This window comes from Eutrema salsugineum, unplaced genomic scaffold, assembly GCF_000478725.1.
Source record: "Eutrema salsugineum unplaced genomic scaffold, Eutsalg1_0 scaffold_9, whole genome shotgun sequence".
Lineage (NCBI taxonomy): Eukaryota > Viridiplantae > Streptophyta > Magnoliopsida > Brassicales > Brassicaceae > Eutrema > Eutrema salsugineum.
In genome coordinates this window covers 966,057-982,286 of record NW_006256342.1, presented here as the reverse complement: position 1 = coordinate 982,286, position 16,230 = coordinate 966,057, and the positions used below count along the sequence as shown (strand labels likewise).

General features: G+C 35.1%; 3 protein-coding genes across 4 annotated transcripts; 1 reads left to right on the top strand and 2 right to left on the bottom strand.

Annotated features, from left to right (window-relative positions):
* Nucleotides 1–1,199: 1,199 nt before the first annotated feature.
* Nucleotides 1,200–2,639, bottom strand: LOC18009015 (glutathione S-transferase U19). Its single transcript, XM_006389929.2, has 2 exons — nucleotides 2,221–2,639; nucleotides 1,200–1,765 (listed from the first exon to the last, which is right to left on the bottom strand). Exons 1-2 carry the CDS (start codon nucleotides 2,533–2,535, stop codon nucleotides 1,421–1,423), a joined length of 660 nt encoding a protein of 219 aa, XP_006389991.1. The 5' UTR covers nucleotides 2,536–2,639; the 3' UTR covers nucleotides 1,200–1,420.
* Nucleotides 2,640–6,234: 3,595 nt separating this feature from the next.
* LOC18009393 ((S)-2-hydroxy-acid oxidase GLO1) lies at nucleotides 6,235–8,618 on the top strand. Of its 2 annotated transcripts, none has more exons than XM_006389927.2 (11): nucleotides 6,235–6,356; nucleotides 6,460–6,630; nucleotides 6,735–6,859; nucleotides 6,940–6,986; nucleotides 7,060–7,137; nucleotides 7,217–7,408; nucleotides 7,492–7,554; nucleotides 7,647–7,716; nucleotides 7,832–7,932; nucleotides 8,035–8,139; nucleotides 8,218–8,618. In XM_006389927.2, the coding sequence occupies exons 2-11, from the start codon at nucleotides 6,494–6,496 to the stop codon at nucleotides 8,407–8,409; spliced, it is 1,110 nt and encodes a 369-aa protein (XP_006389989.1). In that variant the 5' UTR covers nucleotides 6,235–6,356; nucleotides 6,460–6,493; the 3' UTR covers nucleotides 8,410–8,618. The 2 variants fall into 2 exon arrangements, with proteins under 2 accessions (XP_006389989.1, XP_006389990.1); XM_006389928.2 differs by having other exon boundaries at nucleotides 6,240–6,356; nucleotides 6,457–6,630.
* Nucleotides 8,619–12,965: 4,347 nt separating this feature from the next.
* LOC18008196 (9-cis-epoxycarotenoid dioxygenase NCED9, chloroplastic) lies at nucleotides 12,966–14,980 on the bottom strand. The gene is given in 3 exon segments (XM_006389926.2): nucleotides 12,966–14,829; nucleotides 14,831–14,917; nucleotides 14,919–14,980. Coding segments are annotated over 3 exon segments (2,013 nt in total).
* Nucleotides 14,981–16,230: the final 1,250 nt, after the last annotated feature.

The following is a 16,230-nucleotide window of genomic DNA, read 5'->3' as shown; positions in this document are numbered from 1 at the left end:
CCGATAATATGTGTTCCAATGGAATATTTACACTTCTTTTTGAACTGATTATATTATTTATTTATTATTATTGTCCACAGTTACGTTTAGTCGTATGATTGAATGCCTCATAAAGTCATATTAAAGGGAAATCCGATATCCTATTAAACTACATGCAAACTGTTTTTGCAAGAAAAGTTCTTAACCCTTGCAAAATTGAGGATGCACATTTCTTTTCCACGCCAAATACGACTGTATTAATTCTTTAAGCCTATACGTACGATGATTTGGAAATGTCTCTGGTTACTTATAATTAATGGAGTTTAGAGAGATCTTGAATGACCGGTTCTATATTCGGTACTTAGCTTGTGTCGTGGCCACCTACTCTACATCCTCTTTTGTATTATTGTATCCCAGTTAGGTGGCTGTACATTTTACACGTGATTTTAACTAACGTACAAATAATACACCTTAGTAAGCAAAAGACAATATAACGTTCACCTAGTTTATGAGCGTTTGGATTTTGGAGAGAGTTACAGCTTACTTCACGTTTATGTTTAGATTTATCTATAGATGACTAAACAAAATTGTATACGAGAAACTAAATAAAACGGAGTTACAAAATTTCTTCCCACAAACTTCAAAAATAGGGAATCCATCCGGGCGGTGACGTAAAAGTCACATCCGATATTGCATACCGGACACAAACCACATCGATCATCCTTATTTCACATTGTCTACATGATAAGGTTGCTAAATTTGGGCTTCCTAAGCCCATTCATATTCATTATTGGAAGCCAAGCCCACAACCTTCCACCATGTCTGTTTTTAGTTTTTACCCATCTCTCCTCACGGATGTATGTACATACGTAGTTAGAATCTACTTAGCCCAACCGATCAGTTTTGGACACCCTGATTCGATGCTGAGAAGTTAACCATACTTCTCGTATTCATTAAACCAGGTGTGGAATCCTATCAATCCAATGGTCTACACTATCAAAGCTATCTCCACAATTAGCTATACCATGTACAGTAAATTGGTAACAACTTTATTTCGTCTGGTTTAATGCGCTATCTATTGATAGAAAGAAACACATGTTCGAAAGAATCCGAACGGTTATAAAGAGGAATTCGTCGTACGAGGAGTGTAACAGCTCACACGTAAGCGAGCTTTGATTGTTAATTTGTTGATGATTATCTGCCCTAATGAAACACACTGATAAATAAATAGTTAATATTCTAATTAGAAATCACAAGATACTTAAAAAAGATCATTCGTTCCACACTTACGATGCATACAAACCAGAACAGAAATCACTTTAAACAAAGACACACATTCTCTACAAACCACCTCACACAGATAGATTACTCTTGCATTATTTAAGAAAGAACAACAGAAACACAACCGAGCACAGGAACCAAACGACAAAGAAACGGATCTCTACTCAACTACAAATTTCTTCCTGAGCTCAGAGACGAATTCAGTGACCTTCTCTGACTCGGGCAGCGACTTAGCCACGCTCTCCCTCTGCAGACACCTCTTAGCCCAACCGATGAGTTTCGGACACTCTGATTCGATGCTGAAGTTACCAAACTTCTCGTATGCTCCGAACCAGGTGTAGAAACCAATCAATCCAATGTCCACATAGCCAAAGTCATCGCCACCAAAGTAAGGTTTGTCTCCAAGCTCAGATTCAAGAGTCTTGAGTAGCTCGATGAACTCCTTCTTGCTTGCCTCTTGTTCCTCCCCTTTGGTCGCCCACACCTTCCTCTGCGCATCGTACATCTGATCCATTGCACAACAGTTTATATAGGTACATCGAGCTATGTCAGAACTCAAGAGGCACCCAAGCAGATAAAAGCTCAACGATGACAACAGATTTAGCCATATTTTGCAAAACCCAATCAATTTCCACAAATCGCTTGAAGATAAGTCCACAAATCGAAACCATAAGATTTGGGAGTGATTTCTCTAAACCTATCAATTTGCAAACTCAAAAACCAATTTACAGTAACATAACATCGAACTATCTTTTAGACGAACCCAGACAAGCTCAAGGATGAATCCACAACCAAAATCCCTAAAATTTTCCCAGTATTTGAATTCAGAAGGTGAAAAACGATGTCGCTCTAATCAGACTTAACAAACAATTCATCTTAAAAAAAACCTGAATTTCGATTTCAATCGCAGGAAATCGAAATCAAGGACAAAACTAAACAGCAGAAAGGGATTTTGATTACCTTTTTGTCGATGAAATCAACCCAGAATCTAGCCTGAGCCCTCTGGTAAGGATCGGAAGGGAGGATAGGGTTCTTGTGAGACCAGACCTCGTCGATGTACTGAACCTGGATGGAAGATTCGCAGACCGGTTTGCCGTTGTGGATGAGAACCGGGATCTTCTTGTGAATCGGATTCATCTGGAGAAGCAGAGGGCTCTTGTTCCTCAGATCCTCTTCTCTGTACTCGAACTCCACACCTTTCTCCCTCAACGCGATCCTCGTCCTCATCCCGAACATGCTCGGCCAGAAATCAAGAAGGATCACCTCGTTCGCCATTGTTGCGATCTCTCTCAAGCTCAAAAAAAGTGTTTTTTTTTTTGGGTTACTATTTGTATTTCTAGATTATCTGTGGTGGTGGAAACTTGTATAGAAGCGAGTGTGAGGGGTTGGTTAATTTATATTGGCAAAATAAAGAATACGAAAATGGATTTTGCTTCCTCTTAATCGTTACGCCACATAATCTTTAGAAGCATCTGGACAAATATACAGCATTTAAAAGTCATTTAGGTTTTTTTTGCCATAAAAGTTATTAATGTATAGTTTAAATAATACTGGATTATGGTCCGTCCGTGCATGCATTGGTTATACGCAGTTATACTGTATTTAGATTGTATTTAGATGTACCTTTATTATTGATCAAACAATTTTTACGAAAATGTATTTTGCTTCCTCTTAGTCGTTACGTCACAAAATCTTTACAAGCATGTGGTCGAAAATATCTTCAAAAGCTTTTGATTTAAAATTTCTCCCAGTACTATCTTTAGACTTATGTAAAGTGGTACACTGAGTAAAATTGTAGATGTTCTTATTTTAAGTGGTACACTGAGTAAGAAATTGCAGATAGTCTTTTGGAGTCTACTATTGTTAAATATTGGAATTATAGATTTTTGTTGAGTAAAGAAAGATTTATATGGAAGATTTAAATCAAGATGTTACAATTGCAAGTTTTTGGTAATAAAAAACATACAATTTAAAACAAAAATTGTATATAAGCATTAAGCAATCTATTGGACCATTTGATATTTTGTTGAACTTAATTGTTTATTTGTAGAGGAGTTATCAAAATTAATTCATCTTAGAGTATCTCCATCAAATGGTATTTAGCATAGGTATTTCACCATTGGACCAAAAAAATACTATTATTTTATTTCAAATAGTTGAGAACTCTATCCAATACCAGTCACCAGATATCCACCTAATAAAATGAAAATATATATTTTGGTCATATGTTGAGATACTTTGAGATAGAGGAGTTCTTAGTTGAACTTGCTAAAAAAAAAATAACAAAAAAAAAAAATAGAAGGTTGTGACTTGTGATTTTGATTTAGAAAAGTGAGCTATATAATTAAAGAAAAGAAGGTAGAAGCCTAGAAGGTAGTAGAGTAACATAAGTTGACCGAGTCAATTGGATGATTGGATCGATATGTTTCGGTGAGATTAGTGTAGAATTTGTATTGTATGCTTAGGCCACTACTTACCTCATTTTACTTAAAGTCAATTAGCTGAATAAACCAAATGAGAATTGAAATTAGCAAAATGACTATGAGTCCACCTAAAACAAAATATACTGTGCCCATGATTAACAGTAAAAACAATGTTGCCCTTCTGATATTTTCTCTCAACTTGCAAAAAAGCGTTTGACATCTTTCACTGTGTACTTATATGGTGGCTATGAGATTTTGTAGAGTAAGAAATCACAGCCACACAAATTTTTTTCCCCTGAACATACTATATACATTATAATAACAAGTTACATATTTTGTTATAGATTAACAGTTATTATATCATATATAAACATATAAATTTAGATATAACATTATATTTTACATGATAAATATAATGTTAGATTGATAACAATAATGAGTTATGTAGATGATTAAAGATATTATTGATATACTTGACACATTACATATAAATTAACGTCTAACATTACAATTTACTAGGTAAAAAATATGTTAGATTGATAACAATAATAAATTATATAGATGATTAAAGATGTTATTGATATACTTAGTACGTTACATATAAATTAACGTCTAATCTTATAATTAACTAGGTAAAAAATATGTTAGACTAATAACAATAATGAATTATCTATATTGTTATAGATGTTATTTTGGTAATTAATGCGCTACAAATACATATAACACTCTATATGTATTGTTAGCAGTCTAACAATAGAATTATATGAGTAATTCAGATAGATACACACTACTATATATGTTACCATCAATCTAATAGGATCATTGTTTGTTCTAGCAATTGAATACAAAGTTGTTTTTACTTACAAAAAAATCAAATCAATGTTAGTTTTTTTATTGAAAGTTCATATCAGAGGTGAAATTTTATCCAGCTTTGATCATATCCAATTAATTTTAGATCTGGCTTTCCAATAAGCAGATATTGTGATGGTGATTTCATATTGTTGGAAAATATTTTTTTGAGCATACAATCTTGAAGATGAATGTAAAAAAAATATAAGAGAAACTAAATAGAGAGATGAACGATAGAGAAGATGAAAGCGAAAAAATTTACATAAGAGGCATAAGAAAATACAGACGAAGGAAAAAGAAAGGAGAAAGAGAAAGGAGAAAGAAAAAGAAGAAAGAAAAAGAGACATTATAATTTATAGACATGAGGTGATGAGTGTAGGAGTGTATTGGCATTAAAAAAAAATTGAACAGTTACTAAAATAGTGTATGGTCATTCTTGCAAATACGAGTTTAAAGTTGAGTATTTGTTATAATTATTCTTTTACTTACCATACCAGTTACCACCGACCTCTACTTATATGTTCCGGCCCCTCTCTAGAATAAAATAACGACAATTAACAACTCTCCATCGTTTTAACTTTGAATCAGCACTTGCCGACTAAGAAAAAAAATCAACACTTCATATATCCACGATTGCGAATTAAAGCAATTCTGACTAATTACGTTGTTGGCTTGTTGCTCACTATATTTTACAGCTTTATAGGAAGCTCCTCTGACTACTCCGAATCCTATGCCTCTGAAACAAAAATTGATCTATTTTCCCTCATATGTCTTTTTCATATTTGAAAGATACAGTGATCGTCGAAAATCATACCTCGTACAAAAATTTTTGTTGCTGATAAATCCTCTGACTACAAGCGGGTTTAAAAGAGAAATTTTTTTTATTATTGTTCATCGAATTGATTATCGTCGCCGACATTGGAAAATAAATAAGAACCTTGCTCTCTTTTTTGTTTTAAAAATATATGGATGATTATATTATGAAATATCCCATAACCCTTTTTTCCTTTTAAATTACGCTCTCGATTTTTGAAGTTGCTAATTTGCTATAGACTCGTATGGGCTGGGCTCCTTTCTCTTATAGAACGAATACATTTTTTATTTTTTTACTTGAACATCCAACTAAAATTTTTGCGTCACAGCCCAATAGTATTTTTTCTCCACCACTTTTTTTTTTTTTTTAAACTAAAAAGTGCTTGAAGATAGTGTTTTTCTTGCGCATAAAAATGTATATAATTTCTAGTAAAGTTATTATGATAATATGTTTTATTTCGTGTGTTTCCACTAAATTAGATTCGCACCCTTTCAATTTCTTGAGAGCCTAAAGGTGAAACGATTAATTATCGCTATATATAGAATAAAACAGGTCAGAACTCACGAGTCACTCACACAGGCTTTTTTTGTTTGTTTAATAAACCTCATCTTATCAGTTATCTTTCAAATACGCAGATCTAACTTAAATATAACACAACAACATGCTCGTACAATCATATTGTATTCATATCGCAATCTAAAGTCTTATGCAACAGAAATGAAACACGAAAACACCAATCATAGTTTTAGAAAAAATCACAAATAGTCTCTGCTTTTTCAAGTGAGTGAGAAAACAATAAGCAACAAAAAAAAAGGTTTGGTTTGGATAAGAATTCTCCTAATTTGATTGGTTCTACATCCTCTCCAAATCCCAACCTCCAATTTTATCATCCTCTTCACATACATAAGCATATAAACCCCCAGTGAGTTTTGTCCTCGTGCAGATAAATTCCCAATATATGGAATAGTTTCTGTTACCCTAGTCCCAAGTCTCTTCGTCTCCTCAACTTGGTGAGATTTCTCTCAGAGATTCTTGTCCTTCACACATGTATGTATGTCTGTAGAACTACTCATATTGATATTGTCTTTGCTCTGTACTCCCTGATCTTAGCAGATATTTATAAGAGATCGATAAGCTCAAAGAAGAGATGGAGATCACTAACGTTAACGAGTATGAAGCCATCGCTAAGGAAAAATTACCAAAGATGGTCTACGATTACTACGCTTCTGGCGCAGAAGATCAGTGGACTCTTCAAGAGAACCGAAACGCTTTCTCTAGAATCTTGTGAGCTTCTGACGAAAGTTAACCCTAATCATCTGTTTTGCTTCATCAAGAAAGCTTCTCTGATCATACCAAACCTTGTCTCTCTCTATTGTATGTAATCTAAGGTTTCGGCCTCGGATTCTGATTGACGTAAGCAAGATTGATATGACTACAACTGTCTTGGGATTCAAGATTTCTATGCCCATCATGGTTGCTCCTACTGCTATGCAGAAGATGGCGCATCCTGAAGGTAAGAATTTAAAAAGAGAACAGAGTGTAAGAAAACAGAGCATCATGATTTCTGATCTATAATTTGAATGTGATGTTCAGGTGAGTATGCTACGGCTAGAGCTGCATCTGCTGCTGGAACTATCATGGTTTGTCTCTGACCCTTTATTCTTCGGACAGTAACAATTTGAACGTTGCAACATAACAAAGCTCTTGTTGTAGACACTATCTTCATGGGCTACTTCTAGCGTTGAAGAGGTTGCTTCAACAGGACCCGGAATCCGATTTTTCCAGCTCTATGTAAGTTCCATCGAGCGCTATATATACTACTCGCTCATGAATCAAGAAGCTGCAACGTTCAATTTTTTTCTACTTTAAGGTCTACAAGGACAGGAACGTGGTTGCTCAGCTTGTGAGAAGAGCAGAGAGAGCCGGATTCAAAGCAATCGCTCTCACTGTCGATACACCGAGGCTTGGTCGCAGAGAATCTGATATTAAGAACAGGTTTACCTTGCCACCTTACTTGACTTTGAAGAATTTTGAAGGTCTTGACCTCGGCAAGATGGATATGGTATCAACATTATCGATCTTTGATATTATATGTAATTTCCAAATGATATGGCACTTTCCTAACATTGTCGGTGGATTATGTAGGCAAATGACTCAGGACTAGCATCCTACGTGGCTGGACAAATTGATCGTACCTTGAGCTGGAAGGTAAATCAAATACAAATCAATGATATTGGAGATTATTACAGATTCTAAAAAAAACTTCTTGTGATTGGTCTTCTTTGGGATACATGATACAGGATTTGCAATGGCTTCAGACAATCACAAAGCTGCCTATTCTTGTGAAAGGTGTGCTCACAGCTGAGGATGGTGAGAAAACCCTAAACTCAACAACACATAACTCTCTTAGTTTCATGTGTTTTTTACTTTACATTTTGTGAAAAAAATAAGTGTTGAAGTGTATGTTACTTTCTTTGTCTGCCAGCTAGGATGGCGGTACAAGCAGGAGCAGCCGGTATCATCGTGTCTAACCACGGTGCTCGTCAGCTTGATTACGTCCCAGCCACAATCATAGCCCTTGAAGAGGTTAATTAGTAACTAGAAATCAACTTATTAATTTTTCAAACATTATGAAGTTTGTTATTACAATTTCACTCTTGATGATGACTCAGTTATTATGGTTCTCAGGTTGTTAAAGCAGCTCAGGGAAGGATTCCGGTATTCTTAGACGGTGGAGTTCGACGTGGAACCGATGTCTTCAAAGCACTTGCGCTTGGAGCCTCGGGCATATTCGTAAGTGGCAATAGTTTCTTGCAACACAAGAAATCATTTGCTTCACTGTTCGTTCTTAATCTTTTATCTGTGAAACAGATCGGACGTCCGGTGGTGTTCTCGTTGGCGGTGGAAGGAGAGGCCGGCGTGAGAAAAGTGCTTCAGATGATGAGAGAAGAGTTCGAACTCACAATGGCATTAAGTGGATGCACTTGTTTAAAGGAGATCACACGTAACCACATTGTCACCGATTGGGATGCTCCTCAGGCACGTTTAGTCCCAAAGCTGTAAATACATATACCAAAAGAAATGTATCTTTTGCCTTCTTCGTCGTCTATCCTTGTGATTTCTATGTACATTTCAATGGCTACCGCTATTCTTCTGCCTTTTCTTTTCTCTCTGCGTATCTTTTTGTTAATTCCCTTGATATCTACTTGTAAATCCTTGTGTTTTGTATGTATATTAAAACCTCGTGATTTGTAGTTGTACGTAGTCCTTAATTTTATGTTTTTTGTGAGAAAAAAAAATTGTTTTTCCTTTCGAAATGACGAAATCATTCCTGAAAGAGAAATACAAGAAAATCATGTCCCCTTACTTGCCTACAAAACGATATTGCGAAATTTCGGAAACTGATAATATGACATGGAGACGACTTATGGGGCATTGATTTTACTGCCGAATATCTTGAGTTTAACACACACAAAAATAAAAAATTCAAAATTTCATGTTCAATCCCAAACCCTTTAACGTTGTTGTACCCAAAAAACTTGGAACGAATCATTTTTTTATATATAAATAACTTGGCATGAATCACACTGTCCTTTCAAAACTCCTACAGCCAGACTTAGCTATTTTCTTTCTAAATCCAAATCAAATATAAACTTTAAACTTGTAACAAAGTTTAATTTTACTGATGAAAGTATTTATGTCAAAAAAAAATATACTGTAGCTATATTTCTTTTGTTTGTTTTGGCGATCGAATATAGTATATTACAAACAACAAAATAAGAAAATAATTTAGCTAATTTGGGGACCCAACAAAAACAGCTAAATTAGGTTATTTTGTCTGAAAAAATAAGATTTTCACACCGATCATTCTGATAATATGATCAATTCATTATAGATACATATATATAGATTGTTTCGTGAAGAATCAAATAAAGTAAGAAACAAAATCTTTTTGATAATATGACCAACCGGGATGTGCTTGCGTAGCGTCCGATATCTAAACCAACCGGGATGTGCTTGCGTTGCGTTCGATATCTAAATCAACCGGGATGTGCTTGCGTACGTTGCGTTCGATTTCTAACGACACGTAGCAGTAAACTATCATCATAACGTGATTATAATACACAGTTGACAAAAAACAAAAAAGCACACGCACACATAGAGATAATTAAGAAGGTGTAGATAGAAGTTCCTTCGGGGCCTCCGAAAAAAAAGGAGATAGATAGAAACAGTTGATATGTTTTTCCATATAAAACTGGTTTAGAACCAGTTCCAGTATTAGAGGTCTAAAGCGAATGACAAGAAAAAATTTTCATTTTACTTTAATTATATCTAAAAAATAAGTTGTAAATCAGATTTAAATATTATTTTATAAGATTTATAAAGTATTAATGTTTTTTATTAATTTATAATAAATTTTTTAACCACAAAAAATAACACAAAAATATATCTTAACAAATATATTAATTTTCTTTTTTTTGGACACCAACCAATATACTAAATAAAAATACAAAAATTAAGAATCCTAAAACTTACTTAATATTAAGGGGGCCTAAGGCAAATGCCTTATTTTTTGTTCATTAAGCACGGCTCTGTTTAGAACCTGTATCTAGAAGTCTCTGTAGACTTTACAATACGATATTTTTAGAAGCATCGAATTAGAGGTGTCAAATTGGGCTCTGACCCGCGGGTTCGGCCCAAGTAAAACCGTAGCGGTGCGGGATTGGACACCATAAAATTTGTCCAAATAAAAAGCGGGTTTTGCGGTCCAAACCCGCGTGGACGTTGGGCTTTTGCGGGTCGGGTCAAAGCGGATCCGCGGGTTTGCGGGCCAACCCGCAAAATTTGATGTTTTCTTGTAAACTTCGAAAAGTGAAGTATTTTGTCATTTTTGATTAATAGATTTCGAAGTAGTAGTTTCATAGAGTGAATCGAAACCTAGTGGAATCATACTTCAGCTATTGGGCTTTGTGATAGCTTCATTTCAATGAGATCAAAGAATCATCAAACTAGTATATGTTTTATATTCGATTCGATTCAGATTCTGTGATTGGATTTTTGAATTTGAGAGAAAATCTGGTCATTGTCTTCAGCTAAAAACAAGTAATTTTTTTAGAGTTTTAATTAATTTCAGTTTAGTGTCATAAGTTTGCTTGTTTTTTGTTGGTTTTGCTCATCGACTATATCACGGACGTGGTTTTATTTTGTCTGCAGCGATGCAAAGGTAATTTAGAATCGCTTAAATCTTGAATTGACAATAAATAGTTTTGCTTGAAAATCACATTTGTTTGTACGTTAGACTAACAAATAAGCTTTGTTCATATTTTTTATTATTTATTTTATATGTGAATGTCTTGTTGCTTGTATCTTGATGGTTATTTAGCTTAAATTACCAGTTTTTATGTGTATCATTATTTGTAATTCATTTATTTGCTTTTCAAAACTAAGTGTTTATTTTTACCGTTAAATTGATTTTTCAAATCTTATGGTATCCTAGGGTTAGGAGTTTTATATAAGAGGTTTATCGAATTCATTTGTTTGTTCATCGAATTTACTTAGACAAGAATTTTCTTTAGTTTTGTTTCTTATGCATATTGTAATTCAGTTACGAGGAAAATTTTATTCTCCTCTAGCAAATTTTCTGGTACTATAAATCTAAATGTCATAAAAACTTTAAGATGAAGAAGAAAGTATGAATCCGCAGGTCAGCCCGCAAAACCGCAGAATATAGGCGGGTCGGACTTGGACACATCAATATAGGACTACAGCTTATGATGGGCCAATCCACCAGACCCGGAAAAAAATTAAATCCGCATCGGGTCGGGCTATTTGGACGCGGGTTGACCCGTTTGACATCTCTACATCGAATGAACTCACATACTGTACACCGTGGCATTTTAGCTTCTATCTACAAACTCTCGTTACTTGATTTTCTTTAAAGTATTATAATCTTTTCAAGGCGTCAAATTCCGAGACAGCTTCAGCGTATTTTCGGTAAATATAATATTCAAACACTTTTCTTCGTTAAAAGGTTTATATCCTAAAACTACGTATGTTATTGTTGCGACTTGTGATTTTTTTTTTTTGTTTGTTTAAAATTGTTGCGAATTTTGTTCGGCTAGCTATTCCTATCTACTTACGATTTCAATTCGAAAAAACTCTATATTTTAAAAAGATATGGTTTACTCAGTATAAACCCGTAATATAATTTGAAGCTAGGCCGATCTATAGGCATAAGATGTATGTAGTCATGTAGATATTGTATATACGAAATATAAATAAATGAATTTAAGTATGCCCAATAAAGAGAGTGTATTACACGTTTAAAGAGTCGAATCAATCGATTGATCACTAATGTGAAATGCGAGTGCTTATGTATATGCTTACGTATACGTACGTCAGAAGTCAGAACCAGTAAGAGTAGGATAAAAGATCACAAAAATATTTCTTTAATACAATTCCAAATTATGAGATCAAGTTTGCTAACTTAGAAAGCGCAACAACTTCGCGACGTAAAATCCATAAATAAATGTCGTAATCCGATAAAATAAATCCATAAATACATTTTCTTATACGAAAATTCAAACTAAAAGTGTTATGGCCTATAAAGTTGTTTTTCTACTATACTAGCAAAATATAGATTTATAAAGTTATTCATGCATAGCAAATGAAACATTAGGTAACATACAAAATACAAATTATTGATAACACAGTTTAATCCATACTATGTGGAATATTATTAATGTTGTTTAGCGGATAAGAACATCACTTGCGATAGATTGCTTATGAAAACCAACTCCAAGATGTTTATTACAGGTCAATACTGCTTCAATATTTTCGTGATATCAAAATTAGCATTTGAATTTTCTTCCAGTCCACTAAATAGGAAAAAGACATTGAAATTGTAAGTTTTAAACTAGCTGACAATTGTTGGCAAAACAAAAAAAAACTAGCTGACAATTGCATTAATAAAAACACAAAAAAAAACTAGCTGATAATTGGAAAAAGACAAAAATAAGAGTAGGACCCATTCTCAAACAAACAGAGATATCACATGAGAACCTTCTCTTCATCACTTTATTTCAAACAAAGGCAAAATTCCTTCTAAGAACCTTCTTTTCATCTCTCCATTTCTTCGTTGTTCACAGCTCGCAGAGATATTTGTGACTATGGAACCCGATTTTAGGTAGCAAGGCGACGGAGAAAACAAAATGGAACCCGATTTTAGGTTTTCTAGTCTAATTGACTTTATAATTAAGTAATAACAATGCTTTTTTTAATTAAAAGTTTGTAGTATTCAACTCATGGTCCTTTACACACAAAAATAACGCCAAGAATAACCAAGATCGCGGATTAGCCCAAATAACAAAAGAGCCCAAGTGAGAGAAAACTGAAATTTGTTCTTTCTTTTTTGGTCACCGAGTGGCGAATGTAATTATAATTCTGTAATGTGATCTTAACTAAGCAAAAAAAAAAAAAAACAAGAGATTCGATACCGGGGACTCATGCACAACAATCCCTCAGGCAACCGTTCTCTCTCTCTCTCTCTGTTTCTCTATCAATACTACTAATATAGTAGTAGTAACATTTATAACCCTAAAAATTAAAAGCTGAGATTGTCACAAAGCTTGCTTCATTAGATCTTCATTACTGATGAACGTTCCGTGGAAACCGTAAGGCACTCTCGACGGAAGCGTAACAGTAGCTTCAAGCTTCAGATTAACGGCGTTAATGATTTGGAGCTCTGATTTCACTTTCTCCTCGTCGTGAACAAACACCATAATGTAACCGTTGTCTTCTCCGTCGCCGGAAACATCCGGCATAAACAGAGGCTCTCCTCCGTATTTTCCATGTCCGTATATATACTTTTGAATCTCTCCGGTCGACAAATCAACTTTCGCGAAACCGGACACTTTAGGCCACGGTTCAGCTAAAGCAAGGTAAGCGAACCGGGTTTTTCTACCTAAAAAATTTCGGTTTACCATACCGGCTTCGAGGTTCACTTTTTCGGAGATAACCGGTCGACGCGTGGATTCCCCTGTTTTCAGGTTTAGCCTTATCTCCGACAAAACACTCTCAAGTGTTTCTTCGTCGTGTTCGTTGAAAATTGAATCAGGTGGCGTCATACATGACCCAATCACGACAATCTCGTCTGTTTCTGGTTCTTCCCAAGCGTTCCATAGATGGAAACAGAAGCAATCAGCTACTTCGATCCATCGAATCGACGAAGCATCTTCCGCGTATTTATTCAAAATCCCGAATCTCGATTTCTTCTTCTTGTCGTAAACCACAGGGGAACCACCTCGGATCATCTCAGGCAATCGGAAAACCACTTGTTGGTCTGGAATCACTACGAGATTCTCTGTGATCGCGAAATCGTGGATCATAGTAGGTTGATCAAGCGGAATCTCGACGTCTGGAGATTTTTCGCCGTCGGGTGTGAATCTGAAGTATTTTAAGAACGGCTTAGAAACGACGTCGTAGCTAAGAGCGAATAGTTCTCGGGTTTCCGGGTCTATTTTCGGGTGGGCAATCATTGTGGATTTTAGCTGGCCGTCGAAATCGTACCGACCCGAAGTCTCTAAATCTCCGGTTGGAGTGACTCTGACATGGTACGGTAGATCGTCTTCGGACATGGCCAAGAGATGACCGTTGAAATAGACTAAACCGGCATTAGCGACACCGAGTCCATGGGTCGGGTCGACTAACCCGAATAGTCCTCGGGCATTGAAGAGCATAAGCTTGGCTATGCCTAAATGTCCGTGAAGCTCTCCAATCGCTTTGGGGAAAACAGAGCGACCCAATTCTCGCTCTTGAACAAACCGGTTTGTTTCGGTAAACCGGCACGCATAGCTAACCGAACCGTTATCGAACCGGACAGCGTGAATCATACCGTCTCCGTCGAAGAAATGGTGGCCGGAGATTGGCTTGTGAAGCGGATTAGCACCGTTTCTGACATACACTCCTTGAATACACTCTGGTACTGTTCCACTCACCGGAAGATTATGACGGACTGGTTGCTCCGGGACCGGGAAGAAGTTTCCGGCTATTTGCACGGCGGGGTCCGCCGTTTTAGGAAGCGGATGACGGCGGCGCTCGTGCGAAAGCATGGCGTTCTCCACCGCGTCTAAGATCGTCGCGGCGGTTCTCTGCACCGGGTTTAATTTTGGGCTCTGGTTCGTCATTTTGGGGATCAAACTGGCTGCATCGTTACATAGTTCCTTTTGTAGTTGGTATGTCGTTGGAGATTGTTGAGAAGACGAAACGGTTAGTTTTTTGTTGACGGACTGAGAAACAGAGCAAGGGTTTTGTTTCTTGTTTCCGAGTGTGGAGGAAGAGGAAAACGACAGAGATTGAATACTGGGGCTCGAAGAAGAAGAAGAAGAGGTTGAGAAAGTTCGATCTTGAAATTGGGTTGAAGTAGAAGGAAGTAAGGTAGTAGAAATAGAAGCCATACTCGAACGCTGCGTTTTGGTCTCGTATTAGTTTCGTCGAGATCAAGTTTGTGTTTTGTCCATATTGTGAGAGAGAGAGAGAGAGAGGTGCGAGTATTTTGCGAAAACAAGGGGCAAGAAGATTTTATATGCAAGGATGAAAGAAGGGTAATATCGTCTCTTTGTAGTCATTTTTACATGTGTCTAAATTCTATATCTGATGAGACTGATTTTCCTAGTCATTTTTACATGTGTCTTTAGTTCTGTATCTGATGAGACTGAATTTGCTGGTTGTTTCTCCGCAAAAATATACAAAAACAAATATGACATTCGCCTGATATCAATTTCTCCTTTTATTCAGTGAGAATAAGTTGACAAAAAAAAAAAAAATTCAGTGAGAATAAATTTCATAAATCCTTAAATGTTTCTTTTTTTTTGTAACAACATAAATCCTCAATATTCTGAAAAATCTGATTAAATATTCATCAAATCATATATTCAGGTGTTAATATAAATTAAATACGTAGTATTTTAGTATGTCCAAAGCATTTATAATCAATAATATTCCTCGAAAAGTGTAGTTATCAATAATGTCACGTAACATAAAACAAACAACAAAATTAACGTTCCCATTCTCAATTAATGTCAAAAAAACCTTTTGTCATATTATAACAATTGGGATGATACCAACAATGTGTGACATTAGCTAGGGAACTTACGATCGTTTTACTTAGAAATATTCATAATTTACTTTTCAAAAATAATGGCTGAGAATCATACTATAACGAGCATATCGTACGTGAATCTGATAATCATATTAATCCAGTTAGAAATTAGAAAATAATATGTAAGTACGAAAATCATGTTATTACTTAGTTTTAAAAATCAAATTATTAATTGGACAAACAAAACTTTGGCATTATGCATATGGATATTTTCAGAGATTAGTATATAAATTAAAAATGAAGACGCGTTTGGTGTTCCACGGCTAATGGAAGTGGAGAGTCTGGACTCTAGAGAGTGGACTGTCTTTTTGGTTAAGACGCGTTGTTGCCTTCACATCAAACGCCTTAACTGCACCACACGTGGCGACTTCCCCGTTCTTGTGACTTAATTCCCACGAATGTAAAATTAAATAAATAGTAAACAGTCATTTTTTTAGTTATTTATGTGTTATTGCTCTTTTCTCTTAATTTCTTTTTATAATATTTATTACTTAAATATAAAACTTAACTAACTTTTCTCAAAAACAAAGTTCAAATGATCATTATTAAAAAAATCAATACGTGTGAAAGTTTTTTAGAAATATTAGTTAGATACAGAAATAGTAAATTATAAAAGAATCATATTCAATAATACTATTATTTAATTAACATTTTTTAACCAACTAAACACTACCTCATAACAAAAATGATCCGATATTGAGTGAGATTAAATTTTACATAGAATT

What these genes read in the sequence shown, in the direction of transcription:
- LOC18009015 (XM_006389929.2), bottom strand. Translation starts at nt 2,535, where the DNA reads ATGGCGAACGAGGTGATCCTTCTTGATTTCTGGCCGAGCATGTTCGGG. An exon ending in TTGATTTCATCGACAAAAAG is followed by an intron (nt 1,766 to 2,220) that starts GTAATCAAAATC and finishes GCAATGGATCAG; the next exon opens with ATGTACGATGCGCAGAGGAA.
- LOC18009393 (XM_006389927.2), top strand. Translation starts at nt 6,494, where the DNA reads ATGGAGATCACTAACGTTAACGAGTATGAAGCCATCGCTAAGGAAAAA. An exon ending in AACGCTTTCTCTAGAATCTT is followed by an intron (nt 6,631 to 6,734) that starts GTGAGCTTCTGA and finishes ATGTAATCTAAG; the next exon opens with GTTTCGGCCTCGGATTCTGA. An exon ending in TCCGATTTTTCCAGCTCTAT is followed by an intron (nt 7,138 to 7,216) that starts GTAAGTTCCATC and finishes TTCTACTTTAAG; the next exon opens with GTCTACAAGGACAGGAACGT.